At 38.6% G+C, this 19,793-nt stretch overlaps 1 protein-coding gene across 5 annotated transcripts in view; it reads left to right on the forward strand.

The window, feature by feature from the left end:
* Positions 1-19,583, forward strand: part of MSANTD1 (Myb/SANT DNA binding domain containing 1) — a 49,433-nt gene extending 29,850 nt beyond the window's left edge. For all 5 annotated transcript variants that reach the window (XM_072862247.1, XM_072862246.1, XM_072862251.1 and 2 more), the window contains 2 exons: positions 8,943-9,227; positions 18,719-19,583. In XM_072862247.1, coding sequence (XP_072718348.1) covers positions 8,943-9,227; positions 18,719-18,959 — 526 coding nt within the window. In that variant the 3' untranslated portion in view covers positions 18,960-19,583. The remainder of the gene's footprint in view (positions 1-8,942; positions 9,228-18,718) is intronic.
* The last annotated feature ends 210 nt before the right edge of the window (positions 19,584-19,793 follow it).

Genomic DNA, 19,793 nt, shown 5'->3' on the forward strand with positions numbered 1-19,793 from the left:
CGGGGCCAAGAATAATTGAATGTCTTCTTACTGAGTGACACACATTACTATAATTATAAGCAGGAGCAGCGAAGGAACTATTATATCTGCAGAGAGAGAATCAATGTGCACCGTCAATACTGCTCCAAAGGAGCTGGGGAGGGCGGAGGTGTCTACAAGGGGATGATAAAGAACAGGCAGTGTCAGTCAGGAGGGGAAGTTGGCTTTAGAAATTGCCAGGCATTTGTGCATTTGTTGTTTGCAGGGGAAAAAATAATTAGAACTTAACAGAAATATTTGCATATCTCCCCCCCCCCCTTTTTTTTAAATTCTTATCTCTGTGAGGCATAAACTGCCTCATACTGGAAATCCTGAGTGGTGATTTTAGCTATGTGCTTGTAATGCAAGAAAATCAAATATGTGACTCTTTTATTTAATCTCTCCTCAAAGCTTGTATTAATAATAAAAAAGGTTATTACAGCAGGCAACCATGTTAAAACTGCTCGCTTTTCTGTAAGGCACCCTTACTGTATTTAATGCAGAGACTACTCATCAAATAGAAAACTAGGGAAAATCCTGTAAACCCCTTAACTTTGAATGTCCTTCTTCTGCATTTGTATGATCCACAAAGCATAATCTTTAACATCATTTCCCGTAATGTTAAACTTGATGTTTTGTAGCAAATGCTAATGTCTCCAAAATGTTGTACTAACCCTGCTGTAATCCTTACAATTTTCTTCACCCAGACTGTAAACGAGAAAGCTGGAAGTAGGATGAATTTGTGCCCAGCATCACCCAGCGATTCACACTCGGATGCAGGTTTAGAAGTCGGGAGTTGTTGGCTACCAGGCCTTTGCTTAGTCTGCTAAATCCGCAGTCCTCCCTGCTGAGAAATACAGCTCGTGGCACCGAGATTTTACAGGTGTCTAGCAACACTGCATGATATTTAAGTGCCATAATTGCCAAGTGGAAGAGGTTATTTCTGTCAGCCTTTGTTCTAAATTTTCAGTGCTGTCATCAATCAGCCAGTCTCAGGTTTTCTAATTAATGTTTTTACTTTAAAGTTGCACTGGGGGAAGGGAAGAAATAAAATCACTCACATACATGCACTGTGTGTGTGTGTGGGGGGGAAGGCAGCACTTTTTTTTTTTTAAATTCTTCTTATGTTTCTGCGAACTTCTAAGATTGCTTCTGTTGCATGTTGTCATGCTGCCTTTCTATTTTGCAGTGCATTGCAGCTCCCTGCTTATTGATTAAGATGCTAATTTAGGAGAGTTAGAAAACTGCCTTGCACTGTCGCCGTGCTGTTTCATTTTGTGCTCTTGAATATGAAATGCATCTTTCTTACTGTTTGTTCTTACCCAAAGCACGCCTGTGTGCTTTGCTTTCAAGGCGAGGTGGTAGAGAGAACAGGGACAAACGAAAGCTGTGACTTACAATTTCTAGTTTTCTGGGTACTTTTTAGTGGTGTGTGAGGATAGGAAACGTTGTGATGCAACTGTAAATGATGTGAGGTGCCACCAGCTGCTGGCTTTGCTGTGAGGCAGCTGAGTTTTAATCCACGTTTTGGTGCCTGGAGGATACTTGAGGAAGATGCTTTACCTTGGTGTATTTCTGTGCATCATTGCTGCACTGTGGCATAAACTGAAAAAGAAGATCTGGAGAGTGGGAAAATGCTCTATTTTGAGATAATATTTTGCAAGGATCACACAGGGTTGGTAAGCGTGACATGGGAGAACGTAGCACCAGCAGCAGGAGTGAGGGAGGTGTTCTGCACCCGAGCAGTTATTTCTTCCCACCACTTCAGGACCCTTTACTTTTTTAGGAAACTGCTCACAGTGTTGCAAAGATGCTAGGGCCTGTAGCCTTACTTTGATACTCAGAAATTAACTGGATTGGAATATTTAATCAGATAATAGTATTCTTTAGCGATGTGCCACGATTTCATAAAGGAAAATAAAATCTCTGTCCTACAAATTGCTATACATATGTATATGCATGTATACATATTTTTTTTCTATAAAAGAAAAAGCAGTACTTGCATATTTGTACTAGTCCTTTTAACCAAGTTCAGTGTTCAAAGTGGCAAGTCTTACCTTGGGACAACTCTTGAAACAACTATTAAAGAGCTGAAACATTAAAAGACCTAAAATAGAAAGCAGAGAACACATTTATAATGGTGCTTTGCAGTCTGAGGATCCCATAGCATTTTAAGATGCAGTTCTGTAAATATTGTTTTGCTTATTTTGCTCAGTGAAAGCCATTACTCCTTGTGCAGAACGAGTCCAAGTCAGCCAAACATATACATAGGTAGGGGAGGAGTGTTTCTTAGTAATTATTGCAGTTGCTGCAGCTAATGCAACTATGTGCATGCTTACAGTGGCACGGAGCTCCGTACGGGCTAACAGCCCAAGTATTCACCCTGGTTCTGGGTATGTTTGGATCCTACGTGGAATTTTCTGCTGCCAGATAAAGTTAATTCAGGTGTAGTTCAGTGCACGTAAGCATCAGTCACAAAAGCAATTTTAGGGTGATCGTATCCCATTCCTCCACATCTGAGGTAAAAACATTATTCAAATGTTAAAATGCCATTATATAAATCTATTTTATGTCATTATTTCCTCCTTGAATTCTTGTGTTTATTTCTGACTGCCCTATATTTCAACGAGGTGACAAGAGAATGAGAAGATGTTTAGAAAACACAATTAGGCTGAGATGTGGAAAGCTTTCTTTATTAAGAGGAATGGAAAAGTTTGTGACTCGCTTGGAAAGAAGGCAAAGAAATATAAAGGAGTTCTAGAGGTGCATAAAAATATACAGTACTATTTTTCAGAATATAAAGCAGATATTTCTTTTGCTGTAATAAAATAAGTTATTTATTGGAATTGCAAGGCAAGAACGTAAAACTAGTTAAAATTATATAAATTTGTATTACACTGCATAATAAGCATGTGGAACCCATTACCACTGAAAATCATTGACAACAAGAGAGCGGTAGCTTGTTTTATTATTATTATTTTTACTAAAGATTAGATTTACTAAATAAAAATACAGACATTGTTTGTCTTCAAATTAGATAGAGTTATAAAAGACAATGGGTTTCAGGATATTACTAGCTGTCGATGGAAAAGTAAGCGAGTGTCTTTATGGGTGAATGTCCCCCCAAAACCTGTCCATCAAAATGATTCTTCAAGTATTTAGCACTGACCTTTGTCAGAAGTGAGGCAGCGGGACGATGGGCTGATCTGGGAGCGGTTCCTGTATTCCTCTGCATTACTGTAGTCCAAGTGCATTTGGAGGAAACTATTCAGGGAAAAATATACCATGACCTGAAGTAATTCTTACTGGAGTCCCAGTATATTAAAAGACCATGGAAGACTAGGAAAAGACCATGGAAACTGGCTGGGTGGAAAATTCTGCACAGCACCATAGGTAGAAGGAAAATTTTTTTTGCAGGTGTATTTGACTAAAATTCTGCTTTTAGGAATTGCAGTAGAATCTGAAGTATCTGCTGTGGGTAGATCAGCCACCAGCTTTTTAATGTTCAGTTTTAAAGACACCAGTGCGGTGAGCTGCGTGAACCTCCCTATTTATCCGTCTTGGAAGGAGGAAGGGCTGAGTCAAGCCTGCTGGAATTCAAAGTTAAGCTTTCTGATGTGCTGGTCATCAAAAGTTTTGCTGAGATTAGCATGCCAGCTCTTGCAGTTTAGCATCACTTGGAATATGTGCTGAATTCTTTCTATTATGTAGGCTACTTGGGGCATTCATCACATATAAACCTATAATTAGTCCTTCTAAAAGAAAGCACTGTCCTGTCACCGCTAATATGCTGATCTTAAGGCATAACAGTGCACACTGTATCTGTTGTTATAATATTTCCACTGACATAATACACACTGGCTTATAAAAAGGAAGCAGGGTTTGTAAAGCTTGCACAGTGGTCCACAGTTTTAACTGATTCCTTCTGATGTTTAAAAATAAGAACTGTGTGAATGCAAATTTATTATTTTCAAAACCAACACCCTCCCCAAAGCCTAGGAAACAGGATGCAGCTGTTGCTTTTTGATTTGAATCACAGTCAATTAATGTTAATGATTGGTAAATTTGAATCAGTCTCATGATTTGAATAAAAGATTAGTCTAATTTTTTTATTTTCATGTGTACATGATAGCAATTAAACATTGTTGCTTGTGTAATCCGTTGCTATACTCTATGACATTAAGCAACTGGAATATTTGACCTCTGCTACAGCAAATGGTAAAATATAAGTGCAGCCAAATTACTGCAGAAAGTTAAATTTGAATATTTTACTAGCTTTCTCTTTAATTTCAATAATTTATAGCAGATGCACAACTTAGTACTGTACTTTCATACATCTTTCTTTTCCTCACCATTGATTGGTTCATGAACAGTTGCTATTTATTATTTATTTTGAAAGCTTTTCTCAGAAACCCCAGGAGATGGATCTTGTATCCATTCCTTAAGGCAAGCAGTAATATCAAATACTGTAATAATAATAAAAAACAATAGTATTTTGAGCAAAAAGTAAAAAAAAAAGGCAAGTTATAGATTGCTTGCTTTTTACTGACTAAATAATGATGATTTAAAAAAACTCTCTAGAACATAATATTGTAATAATTTTATTTTAGAAGGTGGATTAATAGGCACAGAGAATAAAGTCTGAAGAAAGGTCACCGGCAGCACAAATTACTCAACTGGTGTCTCAGTCCATTCAGTGGAGGGTTTTGGCAGTAGGATCTCAAAGCCCATTAATTTATTCACTTCTCTGCAATAAGACAAGCAACCACCTTGCAGATTAACCGAGTTGACAGTGTTTTTCATACTTCAGATATTTGTCCACTGGAAACTCGACTTTGATCCCTGAGTTTTTGGAAAGAGCTCTCTGTTGCCTCTGCTCTCAGCTGGATTTTAATAGAGCCTCATGAAACAGCAACAGGTCTAGATAAACTCAGCATGAATTTATTTTGCAAGCTCTGCTGACTTTCTCACTTACCCCTGGTTCTTCCCTAGTTTTTCTGCCTGGCTTGCTCACTCAGGCAGTGATTTGCCAAAGTTCAAAGTGTTGAATGTTTGGCTCATCTTCCTCTCTCATTTCTGGACTATTGCATCCCAGCCTTACTATTGTCCTGTTTCTTTTTAACTTGTTCATTTTTCATTCAAACAAACAAATCAACCAAAACCACAGAGAAACAAAACAAACAAAAAAACCACCTTTAAATTTTGGATGCAACTAAGAGCTGCTGTGATGAGTTACGGTAATGGCTGACTTAGGGCAGTAAATTCCTCTTTGCTTTAGACTTCAGTTCTGCCAGGGTTATGCTTACCTGGATGCAGGCAAAAACTCTCAGCTGTCTCCCTAGGTTTTCTGGACTTCTGGCAGTTGTAGAAAAAAAATATTTAAAAACCAGTGAATCCTGAAACTTGATATTAATATTACCAAGCTAGCTATTTGGTTTGTTTTTACCAGAAAGCTAAACCATCACCACTACTCCAGTGACTGTTCTCCCTGTTTGCCTCCACCTGCAGCGTTCCTACTTCTTTTCCAAAAGACTGACACTCCCTTCCCCCTTATCTTCTCATCTCTCCCATCTATTTCATCCTTTTTTCTTTATGTATGAGCCAGACTCCGTACAGGTAGATGGTTGCTGCTGGTGCTGCTTTTAAGCTAACGAAGTTCTCTTACCTACCCACTGGTAGTGATCCCTTGTTTTAGGCCAGAGCTATGGCAAGCAGTCAGCAGTGGAAGAATTAGTATCCATTCAATGTATTCAGAGCCAGAGAAATATCTGGTTTTATATAGCTGCAACCTTACAGCTGTGTGGGCAGAAAATAAACTACAGCTCTTCCTTCAAAATCATGATAGTTTTGTCAAAAATGGGTCTGGGTCCACAGCTGAGCTCAAACATAAAACCCAAGGTACTGACCTACTCAGGCAAAATACCTACTCCTGAAAACTTTTGCTAAGCAGTCAAAGAGTAAACGTGGAAGATGTGGGCCTGCTGGTGAATGGGGTGGGTGATTTAGTGACAGCAGATGCAAGTAATAAGGGTGAGGATACTCCATGCCTTCTTTATCTCAGTCTTCACTGCCTGGGTCTCTCAGGCTGGTGTGCCTGGAGCAGGGTTAGAGGAAATACCAGCAGTGGAAAGGGATTGAGTCAGGGATCATCTCTGACAGTTTGAATAGCGAGGGAGGTCCCTGGTGACTGAAGAAAGGCTGCTGTTGAACCCATCTTCAGAAAGGGCAAGAAGAGGAATTAAAAGTCGATCAGCTTCCCTTCAACTCCTGGGAAGATCACGGAGCAAGCCATCTTGGAAGCAATTTCCAGTCACGTGAAGGAGAAGGTGGTGACTGTAAATAGCCAGAATGGATTTACTGAGAGCGATCATATCTGACCTGCCTGCTTTCTGTGATTAAATTACTATATCTGTGAATGGGTGTAGAACAATGGATGTTTTCTAGCCTGACAGTAGAAAGCCTTTTGACACGGTCTCCAAGAACATCCTTGTATCCAAGTTAGGATGTTATACTCCAAATGGACAGACTACCAGCTGGGTAAAAAACTAGCTGGATCACTGGGCTCAAAGAGTAGTGGTTCATAGCTTGTACTCTACCTAGAGGCTCATTCCAAGTGGAGGACTGCAGGGGTTTGTACTGGGACATGCTCTGTTTAATATCAACAACCCCAAGGAGGAGATGGTGGAGTGCATACTCACTGTTTTGCAGATGACGCCAAACCGGGGGGCTGCAGTCTGCACCTTTGAGGGCAGGGCTGCCCTTCAGAGGGACCTGGAGAGGCTGGAGGAACGGGCTGACAGGGACCTCATGAGATTCAACAAGGACAAATGCAAAGTCCTGCCCCTGGGATGATCCAGTCCCCTGCACTGATACAGATGGGGACGGACTGGCTGGGCAGCAACTCTGTTGATGAAGACTTGGGGGACCTGCCTAACGCTAGGCTAAACACAAGTCTGCCCCCAGAGCAGAGTCAACAGAATACCAGCTCTGAGCTTTTCCTGTCCTTTTCGGCACAATGTTTTGCAGTCCTCAAGGCTCAAACCACGTCTGGTGAAGTCTTAATGCAGCTGCTGGACTTTGCACTGGCATGGCTGAGATGTGCTCATGCATGGCTTTTTGCTATCTCACCCGTGGGGATGACCGACCGTGGTGAATGCATTGCAATGAGCAGCCGAGGATGGTGATGTTTTAACCCCATTGCTTGAATATATTGGGGGTTTCAACATGGGCAAACAAATGTGGAATGTAGACATGGCTAGTAGCTTATAGTGTTTTAATTGATTTGTTTTTAATGCAAAGAGCCTAAACAATTGAACTAAAAATAATCAGTATCAAGTGATGGTTGCTGTCAGCCCTGTATTTAGCTATTTTGTATCTGTGCTTGATGGACATGCATGCATTTGTAGGTTGTGCTAGATATTCTCTGGCTATGAAATTGCAGCAGTAGGTTGTGAAACATGTATGAAATTAAAATTTTGATGCATAGAGGGCTTAAAAGTACGGATGGCTGTGGAGGCCTTGCTATGCAGGACTATGATGTGCATTTCTAAATAGCTGGAAAAGCTCATCAGACCTTGCAAGGACGAGAAAAAAAAAGAATAATCCTTAAATGGCTTTAAAATCTAAGCAAATCTTTCTGCCTTCTTTCCTCACTGGTGGATTTCCCCTTGCCCTAGGCTGAGAGCTGTTTAAAAGGAAGAACTTCAAGTTCTCACTTTTAAGTTTGGCACCATTTTTATCGTGTTTACATGTTATTTAATTCTATCCTTTGCAGGACCGGTGTGGGCAGGATGGATTCTGAGGAGGAAAAACCTGAAAGGCTTCAAGAAAAGGGGGTGGGCCAGGTGTCCAGGAATAGTTTTTATCCTTTTTTTCTGCAAATGGAAGCCTCTTGCTAGCTGGGAGAATCGGATTTGGTTCAGCTTTTTGTTCATTTGAATGAAATCCGGTTTATGAAAATGGAGCATTTATCATTGGTCTTGCCTTTCCTGTTGTGTTCCCTTGCTGCATTTTGATTCAGAGTAACAAGATCCCAACTGGGAAAGGCAAATGAAAAGAAAGTTTGGGACTCTACTGGAGTTTCTTTGAGATGTATAATTCATCCATACACCTTGGTTTTATATTTCTCAGTAAAAGTAAATAAAATAACAATGGGTACCAAGTGGGATAGCAGTGAACTTTGTGTTAGGACTGAATAATGGATCTCATGATAAGATGCATGTGAAAGACACGGTCGTGGTTGATAGTCCTTTCACTGTAATGTTTTTGTGCATGCTGTTTATAATGCATTATTAACTGGGGCTTTGTTGGGCTTTTTTGTAAATTAATGAAATTCTATACTTTTTCCTACACTGATCTTTATTCTGTAACAGATGAACAGACATCTACATCTCGTGGTTGTTACTAGGATGTTTACCTGGGTAATTCAGAGCCTTTAGGCAGTATTAGGAAAAGGATATGAAATATATTTATAGCCACTTGTATTCATCATGGAAAATAAATATTCATTCTTCAAAGCATGGAAGGACAGCGCTGCCCATAGTTTGGTAAAGGCTGCGGTGTGTTGCCTACGCTAGTTGTCAGGGACCACTGTCAGATTGGGCAGTCTGGCACTCTGTAAGGGGAAGAAAAACTATTCTACAACCAACATAGTACTGTTTCCATTAGAAGTTGTAATGTTCTTTATTTGTATTGAATTCCATTTGGGGTTTACATGCAACTTTTAATCATATGTCAAAACTGGGAAAAGAAACTGAGAGGCTTCATGGGAGATTAAAAGAAGAAAGTGTCTAATTCTATTCTCATTAAAAGCATTCAGTTCAACTCCTAAATGTGACCAGAACAAATGTTTTGAGATAGAAGATCTGTATGAACAGTACTTTTACAGGAAAACAAGCTTTCATGTTGTATGCCTTTTCTTACAGGAAATTAAAATGCATGACTGACAGTGAAACTGTTGCACCTGACTGGCCTTACTACAAAACCATTGATAGGATCTTATCCAAAGTGACAGACCACAGCGATGTGAAAATGCATGAAAATCAGCAACCAGGTCCTTCTACATCACAGACGGAGGCCTCGCAGTCTCCATCAGCTAAGTCTACACCTCTGTATTTGCCATACAACCAGTTTACGTATGAAGGAAGGGAAGAGTGCTTTGAAGATGAACATTCAGAGAGCTCGTCAAGCTTACTTTCTTACAAGCTGAGGTAGCATCTATTTTTTCCCCCCTTTCTTGTATTTCACAGAACGAACTGGATCTGCTCTGTAAAGGGGACACCCCAGCACATTTTTCTCTAGCAGCTGTGGTATCTTTTCTGTAAATCACAAATGAGATCTGTTCCCCAGGCTCAGCCACTTCGCTGAATTAGGGCATTTTTTTAATTCCTTTATGAGAGACTGGAAGGGAGTAGGAGGACTGGGCAAAAAGTCATACAATATTGCCAAGACTCCGCACGCGTGTCACTGCTCACATGAGGTGGAGTGTTTGTAATAGGAGTATAGGCACGTTCAGGAGAGTCTTGCCGTGCAATCAGAGATATAACATACTGCTTAGATGATTTCTGGCTTGCTCTAGTTTTGCTTTTGGTACGAGTATGAAGTTTCTCTGGCTTCAGCTATTATTAAAATGGTGAAAAGATGCAAACTAAATATTTCTGTGGACACTGAAATGCTACTCATGCAGTTTGAAAGTACATTGCAACATTTTAAATACAATTGAGAATGTCACTTTTTCAAAGTAAATGCTAGTATCAGAATGCAAACTTGTGTTTCCTTTTTTGATAAGACTGGAGTTCTCTGGAAGGCAGCGTTTTAACAAAAGGCAGGGTTGTACACTTGATACAAATTTTAGACTTTACTGGTCTCATTTTTCATCCAGAGTGGTGTGAAATAAGAGTTGATTGCAGTTTTCTGGCAGGAAAAAAAGTTGGTCCTAGCGATCCTTATCATGAGTCTGTGAGGCTTTAACTATAACAGTAAAATTATGTGTCAGTCATGCAACTGAGAAGGTGTTGAGCTGGAAGAAGAACTGACCTAACAAGTTTGGATTATTGTTTCCAGGCCTACTCTTGGATGAATAAAATGAGGGTAAATTCATTCAGCCATTCAAGCAAATAGTCCTTGAATAGCTGATTATTTTTTAAAACTTTTTTTTTGACAACTGAGTATATATTAGGGTGTATAATTCTTGAACTGTAGCAACCTTTTTGTTCACAAGCAACAATTTTTTTCATCATAGTTCTCTGTAAGTAGTTAATATCCCTGATACACAGTCTCTTGTGATTTTAGGATTTGCAAACTCCAAGATCATGTTTCCGATGCAATAACTTTTTTTCCAAATTCATAATTTGATTTCCAATAATAATATTTAATATTTAATTAGAAGGTCACTTTCCACAAACATGAGGCATAGTTTATTCACTAGACTATTTGATAACATCAGACTTTTTTAAAATGCCAGATGTTAAGTTTCTTCAGCTTAGGGACAACTCCAGGACAACACAGATTTTGTACCGTAGGTGCCTGGTAGGGGAGGGCAGAGGTCACCACACCAGGTTTCATTACAGAGTGTAGACAAGCCATGACAGAAGTCAAGCTAATCAACCATAAAAGCATATCCATTGTCTTTACAGTGTGCAGGTGGACTCCCACATGTAGATTATTTCGTTTACAGGTAAAGTGGACTTAAGCCACTCTAACTGAATTATCTCCACAGTGGTAAGATCTGGAAAATTTAGGCTATAATGCATTTTAGACAGCTTCAGGTTCAGTGGGGTGGGTTTTTTTTTTGTTTTATTTTTTTCCAAGGTAATTACCTAACCTGTTTTAGTCAAATATTTTAACTTTACTTGGCCAGTTTAGAAACTGCAGACCATTTAAATCTAGCCTTTAATGGCACAGGCTGGCTTTCAACTGGCTGCAGGTCTGTAGGGCAGGTAATGACGCTTTGTCCTTGCAGTAGCTCAGGCTGCAGTGCTGCTGTTGCCTGCTTAGGATGGCTGTGCAACAGGGTTTGGGAGCTGGAGGGAAGGGCAGGTCAGCTGTCAGTGTGGTAGGACCTCCATAATACGTTGCTCTCTAACTTAGAAATGCAGCCATGCTCTCACAGTCTCTACTATAAAACAATTTTGTGCAATAGAATATTGTGCGTATCATTTAACAGCAAGGTATGTACTTATTCACAAGTTAAAATACAGTTCTGCTGTGTTTAAAAAAAGAATAAGTTGAGCGGTAGATACCACTTGAGAGATTAGTATAACATTTCAGGTGAGCATCGTGATCAGATTAACAATTAGAAGGCACTTGTGATATTAACGGGGCAGGTATCTGGAAGGAGGAAAAGTGGTATTACAATAGATATAGGGCGTTTTGAAAAGCTTGTACAGCTTTGACCTGTTTAGTTTAGCCTGATGAATGAGAGAAGAGTAGGGAACCCTTTTTTGGCCAGAAGGAAAGACAGCACTTGCTAATGATATCACATGGGTTGAAATCACTTAGAGCTGCCATGGTGAGACAAGGAAGATAATTCTTTTAGAGTTCCTAATGGAAAATTATGAACTGAGAACCAATTTTCAGCTTAAGCAATTAGTGTGTCATCCTGTATTTGAAAAACACTTTGAAATAGCCAACGAGAGAGAAGAGAATTAGCATACAAAATTTGGGCCCATCTTGGCTTTTTTGTAAATGCCCTTGCCTCCAAAGGGTACATAGTTGATCTAACAGATTCAAAAAAGGAACTGAAGACAATACTGGGATCTAAAATTAAAAGAATGTTTCAGGTCCTCAATTTCCCTCTCAATTTTTGTGCTTTACGGCTATGCAAAACAATTATTTTGAAACATATTTTGAAAGATATACAGACATATCTATATGTAAAATATAGATGCATGAAGCAGGCTATACACAGATCAGTCAAGTGTGCAAAGTAAGCTTACGCTATGGAATTTTTTCTTCAGTAGTAAAAATCATGATGTTATGGCAACAATGGATAGTGAAAAAACCCTCAAACAGTAACTTTTTTTAAAGTCAATTTTTAAACTTCTGAACACTTTACTGTTATTCCCTTAAACTCTCAAACACAGCTTTTGAGTCTCAGCTTTGTATTTTCCACAGTATCCTTGAACATAGCAGGAGGCTACTTGGCCATATAAATCACAACTTTAAAAAAATTATTGAATTTAATGTTTAGCTTTCATGGTAGAAAAAAATGTCAAGATTTATACTTCAGTCAATACATACATACTCTCAAGCTAAAAATAGTTGAAATTGGGTTTCTTTGCATTTTATTTGAAATTCTTTGAGTTTGAAACCTTCTTACAAAAAAGAAATTTAGCTAGTTAGTGACATACAATTAACGTGGGATAAAATGAATTTTTATTTTTGTTGCAATTTGCAGACGAGAAAAACATTTGGAATCCCTATTTCCCTTTAATGGGGTGCCTGCTATTTGTTTAGTATTGTTCTAACACTGCTCTTGGGCTTCAGCAAGGCTTGTGTTATACTGCAATGTCCATAAAACATCTGACAATAATAGAATAATTATATTATTGTCAGATAATGTAATGCAATGTGGTGGAGTCTTGTACTGCTGCTTAAACTTTTAAAATCAAAATTCCTGACACCCCTATAAATGACTTTTTATCTAATTTAAAACTGTTTTTTCACCCTATAGATTTATTTATAGTCTTTATTTTCATTGTTAAAGTAATGACAGAAGATAATTATACCAACTGTGAACGTGGTTTGGACTTCATCTGTTCTGCCATTTCTATTGTACTGAAAATGGGGGTGGAAGAGTTACTTTCATAGATTAATAGACCATAATAAAACCACCATGTCATCTGGTCTGACTTGCTGTTAAATACCATCCATCTATTTGAATTCAGTTATTCTGGTGTGGAGCCCAGAAATGTTATGGAGGGGGTTCTGTGACATGCTTCCCTTCAGTAGAGGACTACTGCACTCAGGAGCCCCATGTCTCTGTTGTCCTCCACTTCTTTGTTCCTATGATTCATTTGACTCTTGGAAATTTTTTACTAGACGTCCAGTCTGATATATTCAGAAGATGGAGAATTCACTCCTCCCTACAGGCATCTGTTCCAGTGATTAATCCCTTGCTTAAACCAGTGTCTTGTTTCTAATGTGAATATAGCAAAGTAAACTTTCAGATGTTACTTCTGTTTATCTTTCTTTTCGCTACATTGGAGACCCTTTCAGTATTTTTCACTTTTTGTCTCAAGGTAGTTGTGTACAGTGATCTTCGGTATTCTTTAATTTTTAAATGTAGATTAAATAATTCGGTATGGAAGATTTACACATGGAGAAAGAGTAAGAATTGGTAACATGAATTAACCAAGATATGAATTGTTTAATAGAAGTGCATTAAAACTTGGTGAGGATGCTAATTCAGGAAATAACAGTTTTGGCACAGCCTTTAATCTGCCTGAAATTATGCCATGGCTATTTAAAATCTGAATGGGCAGCATCTACAAAGAAGTTTGAGCTTTAGGCTATGTGCATTATGTAGTGCATCTTAACTCATTATGCAGACTTGTTATCATAGCAAGATGCTTTGCCCAGCCTCCAAGCCATTTTTGTGGTTCTTTTCTACACTTTACTTCAAGGATAAGCCTCATTAATTCCTGAATGCATTTGGCTGTATTTGAATGAGTCTAGTTTACCAGAAGATCCAGGTTGCCTGATCCTCAGTCCTCAAACGCTGAAGATCTTTGTGCCATCTCTAATATTAATATTACTTATTTCTAGATCATTGTTAATTATTTTCCATAAAGATATGGGTTCTGGAGGTCTACTCAGGTTTGTACATAGCTAAAAAAGAACAACCAAGTCAGAAACAGCTGTTAGCTGTTGAAAGCCATAAATTCCAGAAACCAATGGTACAGGAGACCCATTTGCCATGAAGTAGTCAGAAAGGAAGAATTGTTTTTATGGTCTTGTGGAGGTAACATGTTTTGGTAGACAGATAACTCTTTGTATTCAACTCCCGCTTCATTAATTATTCACATACATCCCTGAAATGAGCCTTATTGGGTAAATGTAGGCAATCAATCAAGGAACTTTTAATTGAACAGTGAATTACATTGATCTTAGATAGATAGACAGCAAATGCATTTGAGACTTGCCTAATATCTTGCCCAATTATATCTGGAGGTTTTGCTTTGTTCCCCCTGGTCCCCAATACATACTGTAATTTCTGCTCAGCCTCCTAGATGAGAGGGAACATTTTCTTTCCCTTGGTTTGCTTCATTTGAACCGTTCCTGTCTCTTTTAGAGCATAGTGTGGAAATAGCTTTGCAAGGTTCTGCTTGGAACATGGTCCCAATGCCAGCGGTCTTCCACACTTCACTTGTGTGGTCAGGGGAATACCAGTGCCATTTCTCTTGGAGCAACCCTGCCGTAGATGCTGGAGGCCCAAGAATATCAGCAGATTGTATTTGAGGTCCTGGATTTCCTAGACCTGTCTTTCCTCCAGATTTCAAAATCTACCTTCAGAGACTAGGCTTGGCAAAGAGTGGAGACGCTTCCTTGGCAGAGGCTGTGGATGCTGTCAGGATCTGTTGCACCCCTATTGTCACAGAGGTGTTGGCCGCACAAGAATGCAACATGGAGAATCAGCAACAGGAACTGACTGGTGTTTGCTACAGCAAACATTGATCATTTCTTATGCTTATGCCTATAGATTGCCAAACTAGACATACCCCTAGCTGAAACAATCTGAGGATACTGATGCTGGTGGGTTACTCAGTGCTGAACACATATTCCTATCCCTGCTTCCCTCTTGACTTTCTGTTATAAAAAGTTACTAATACTGTAGAGGTCTCTCTGGCGTGCTACCTGGGAGACCTAGAACTTCTCAAGAAAGATGGCTCAGTATCTGAGGAAACACTTCATTATTCAAATAACTCCTTCAGGTATCACTGGACATTTTACATTGTTTCATGTTGCTGAGGGTTCTTTCCTTGTAAATTAGATTATTTACATCCTTCTTTTGTAGACCCCTTCTCAAGAGCTCTCCTTCAAGAGCTATTTTGCAAGAAGAGAGGATTGTAAATTCCAAGTCCTTACTATGGACTTGTGAGTGATCACAAAACCCTCTCATTGATAGTCACTATGGCTGGAGAGAAAAGGAGATTGGGAACACCACCAAAGCTAGGGGTGTCTGAAGTAAGTATTTCTTTTCAACTAAGGCGGTCTAATTACCAAGTCTTGTTTGTTAATTGTAAACAAACATAGAGAGTACTTAGGAGACCTTGAAGAATCCTTCTGCCCTGGCTTTTGGGGCAACTTCTCTGTGCTGAAACCTGATTTTGAGCAAGCACTTGTCAGTGGGTACTTTCTCAGTTATTAGCAGACTGCAGATACTGCCGATACAGTTCCCCAGGTAGCTGCCATCACCGCCAGACGTTTTGCCTCTCTTTCCTCTCTGGAGCTGCACAAGACAGTTGTTGTCTTGGACGTATGGCTATATGTCTTACAGGTTTTTGATGGACCACATTTGTTTTAACTGAAAAACAGATAAAATCCTGTACAGACTCTAGGACAACACTTAAAAGACTTTTTTTCTTCTCTTGAAAATAAGGCTTATTTTAGATCTTTCAATCCAAATCACTCCATCTCCTTTTTTCATGGGCTTTTATTTTTGGTCACGATTGAAATTAAAGACCAAATGGCAGCCACAGTTGCCAAGAAAGTCACGCAATACTCGGTGCAGCTCAGTACCACTGACATGCCTCAGATTTTCTCTCCTTCCTTATTAAGGACCATTTTCACCAGGGCTTACTTTGACAAGACCAAAGCCCTCTTGTGGCTCTAGGAGCCAGTTCTTACTTGTTTCAGACAAGAGGTCTTGCTATAGTTACTTTCTAGTACTGTATAGGGAAGAGGATAGAGACCCATCAAGTTTTAAATAATTAAATCCTCTGTGAAGACAAGTTTAAATTCAAAAGGTGACTGTGGCTAAAATAATACCCTCATTTCAGAAAGTTTCTTGCTCTGCCTACCAGAAAGCATGCATTCTTTGTGAATGTGGGTGCAGCGATGGGAACCTTGGAATAACAGATTCAGTGTTGCCCTTAGACTGCTGTAGACACTTTCCACTTCCTTGACCTCTTTGAGAACCACATTTCAAATCATTCTGGGCCTTAGAGTTAATGGGTCAAACAGAATTTGCTGTCAGCCAAGACCCATTCTTGCAGGATTGCCTGGCTGTGATAATCTCAGTGATCAGCTGCAAGCTTGACTCACAGTTTGAGCAGAGCAGCATTTATTTTATGCACATTTCTTTGATGTCCAAAATCAAATACAATATATAGGATCTGCAAAGGTGAGTTTATTTTCTGTACCTTCCAAGGTTTTGTTTAGCATAAAGATGACTTCTCTTTTCCCTTAGCATCATTGTAGCAGTGTAATAGTGATAAAGCCCTTTGAATTGTACGAGTAACTTTAAATTCTTGGATAATCTGAAACCCAGCGGTCTTTGTTCACCATGTTAGCGTACATTTATAAAAGAAGATTGTTGTTCTTTCTTACCTGTGCACAGGGGGACAGCATATTTAAATGACTAAACAGTACTCAAACAGTTTCCCTCAAGACCAATTCTAAATTTTTTTCTCTAAGGTTTTAATAGCATTTAATTTAATGCACTTGTTTCTTTTCATAGACCTCACCCTTTTCGGGTCATTGCACTCTTAAATGTCAAGGGGCTTGTGTCTTTTTGTTATATTTGCATTAAGTCTTTCAGGTGCTTAGGATTGTTTATTTCTCTTGCTGAGAGATCTGAATGTCACAGTCACTGTTGCACAAAGCCTGTCAAGTAGGATAAGAACACGAATGAAATTATGATACAAATCTGCCACAGCTGAGTGACCTCCCTCCCTGCGCCCCTTCTTCACATTAATAAAAACACATTCCTCAAGAGTTCAATTTCTCATTATTCAAGGACATCTTGAAATCTGTAAGGTGTTGACATGGCATACTACTCACAACTGTGCTATCTCATTATTGCATTTCACCCAGGAAGGCTACTGCGTTTGGCAGAACACGCCTGAGATTGCTGTTTGTGTGAAGGGACTTCAAGACTCATCATCGGATAACTTTGATGTTGGGGACTCTAGTCTGGAGTTACAAAAAATGTGAATGAACATGTGGACTGTCACTTTAAATTAGAAAAGAAGTTACTGAGCTGTAACTGGAAGTTTTTAAAATGTGTAGTTCACTTGCACATTTGCCTTCTACTTGCCTTTCTTCCTCCTTCAGAGTTCAGGATGCTTCTTTCTTAGATTACAGGTTAAGAGAAACAGATCTATGTGTGTCTGTTCTGACTTGTATGCCGTGTAGGCCAGTTCTGAATTCATGTGTTGCACTGTCACCCCAAGTTAGGACGGCCATGTGAACTACACATCTTGAGAACGCTGTCTTTATTGCTAGGTTTATCTCTTTCTTCCAAAACAGAAACTCAGCATGATGCAGCGTAGAGTGCATCATGCTGAGTTTCTGTTTTGGAAGAAAGAGATAAACTTAGCAATAAAATATTAAATATTACCCAAATTGCACATGGTAGTTCTACAGCTTTCAGATGAGGATGTACAGTTTGATACATGCTTGTCTAACTTTCAGACCCTGAAAGAGCTTGGAGGTGTTCTGCTAGAGGAACATCAACATGAGTGGATACATAGACAGCCTTAGGATTCAGCAATTTGGTGTTATCCAAAGGCTACAAATACTCTTTTTGAATTTCAGAAGAACTTTTTTTTTTAATCCAAATGGATTAATTACTATATCGAATACAGAGTCTTGCCTTTCTATTATGGTGAAAACAAAACTATAGGTAGAGGGTTATAGCGTGCTTGAAATTTTCGTTAAAATGTTAGGACTTTGAAGGGAAGTATGGTTTGTTTTGTTAGCTGTCCTACTTGATAAAACTTGTCGTTAACCTAAATATGAGAAGAAGGTAGCCATAGTATCCTGTGTTTGTGACATACATTTAATTTAAAAAAAAAAATCTTGAAGTGCAACTGGCAAATGCCTCTAAGAACAAATATGTAATGTGATCAATCTGTGACCTGTAAGAAAAGAGGAAATCTTGTAAGCTTTATCCTGCTAGACTTTTATGTTGTTTATAATGTTTTGTGATGGAATATATAAATATGTGGTCAGTGCAACTGCTGTGTCTCAGTGCAAGGACAAATTCTGAGACTAGTAAGCTGTAGCAGGATCAGTGGGATGCTTTAAAAAATGCGCTGTAACTTACCACCACACATAACAGTGCAGCGCTTTCTCCAGATGGGATGGTTATTGCAGCTTTAAAATTGGAGTTCTAATGGCCAGATGAGCAAAATGTCTCTCCCAATACAGTGTATAAATTCAATGTGTAAGAAATACCAAGATATATATTAAAAAAAAATATTATGCCTGGTATTCTGCAGGGACAATTCTTATTAAAAACAATGAGATTTACATTTTTGGGGTTTGGTTTTTTTCAGTCTGTAACACTATGCAATAATGCAGTAAATACTTATGTTTTGGCATGAACTTGAGAGGGAATTTATTGGAGAACACAGCGGGGTTTAAAAATAGGACTAGGTCGTAGCTTGGCCAAGAACGTAGTATAGAATTTTTGGTTCTAACATAGTTTTTTTTATAAATATGAGTTTAATTGTAACAAATATTCACGTTGCAGAGCTGAAGAAAGACCAGTTAAGAAAAGAAAAATGCAAAGCTGCAGCTTCCAAAAGAAGAAGCTAAAATTAATGGAAGCCATGTTGGAAGAACAAAAGAAGTTGAGTAGAGCTATGGAAGAAACCTGTAGAGAAGTGCGCAGGATTCTGGATCAGCAAAACATCATTCAAGTTCAAAGCTTACAGTTACAGGAGAGAATGATGAATCTACTGGAGAAAATGATTTCCAAATCTAATGTGTAGTTTCCCTTGTGAATGCCTCTGAGATTACTATTGATATTCTAGATACCCCTTAATTGCACACCATATGTGTGTCTGTTGCCCTATTCCCAGGTTTTCCATGGAAATTAAAACCCTAGTGTAATCTTAGTTAAGCAAAGAGAACAGATAATGCAGGGTGAGAGCTATCCAGCATGATAAAATTAGTGCAATATATGCCTAAGCTGAATTATTTTTATACGGAAAGGTTAAGGGACGAATAGCTCTGGGAACTTCAGTACTATTTATGCCTAGGTCAGGTATTGTTTTACAAACAGTGGCGTTGTATATTGCTTCACATCAAGGCCTATAGCTTGACCTGTTGTAGGAGAAGGAAATAGTGCATTTCTAAACATGGTAATTGCATCTTGACTTTCCTGATGATTAAACCCTGTTTTGAAACATACGCCGTGATTGTACAAGTGACCTATGGTTCTTGTGAAGAGCTAGTTGGGACTATGAGATACATCGTTTTAAACTCCATGCCTGATATGAATAGTACTCTAAAGTATTAGGGTAAAAATACTCTATTCAAATACACTTTTGATATAAAAGAAAACCCCCAAACCACCTTACTATATACTGAATACTAAAATGTATAGAAGATACTTGAAGTTGCTTTTGATATTAAATGTTTAATTTTTTTCATTATTAACTGGAATCTGTTGACTTAATGAACAACCAGCAATGAAAACTCTCATTTATTCTCTATCACAAAAGAAAAATATTGTACTGTGTGTATATACATATATATATAATCTATCAAATGAAATAAAGAAAAAGAAGAAACTTATTTATTAATGCTTTGGGACAGTGAAA

The sequence above is a fragment of the Ciconia boyciana genome, chromosome 5 (genome assembly GCF_034638445.1).
Source record: "Ciconia boyciana chromosome 5, ASM3463844v1, whole genome shotgun sequence".
Taxonomy (NCBI): domain Eukaryota; kingdom Metazoa; phylum Chordata; class Aves; order Ciconiiformes; family Ciconiidae; genus Ciconia; species Ciconia boyciana.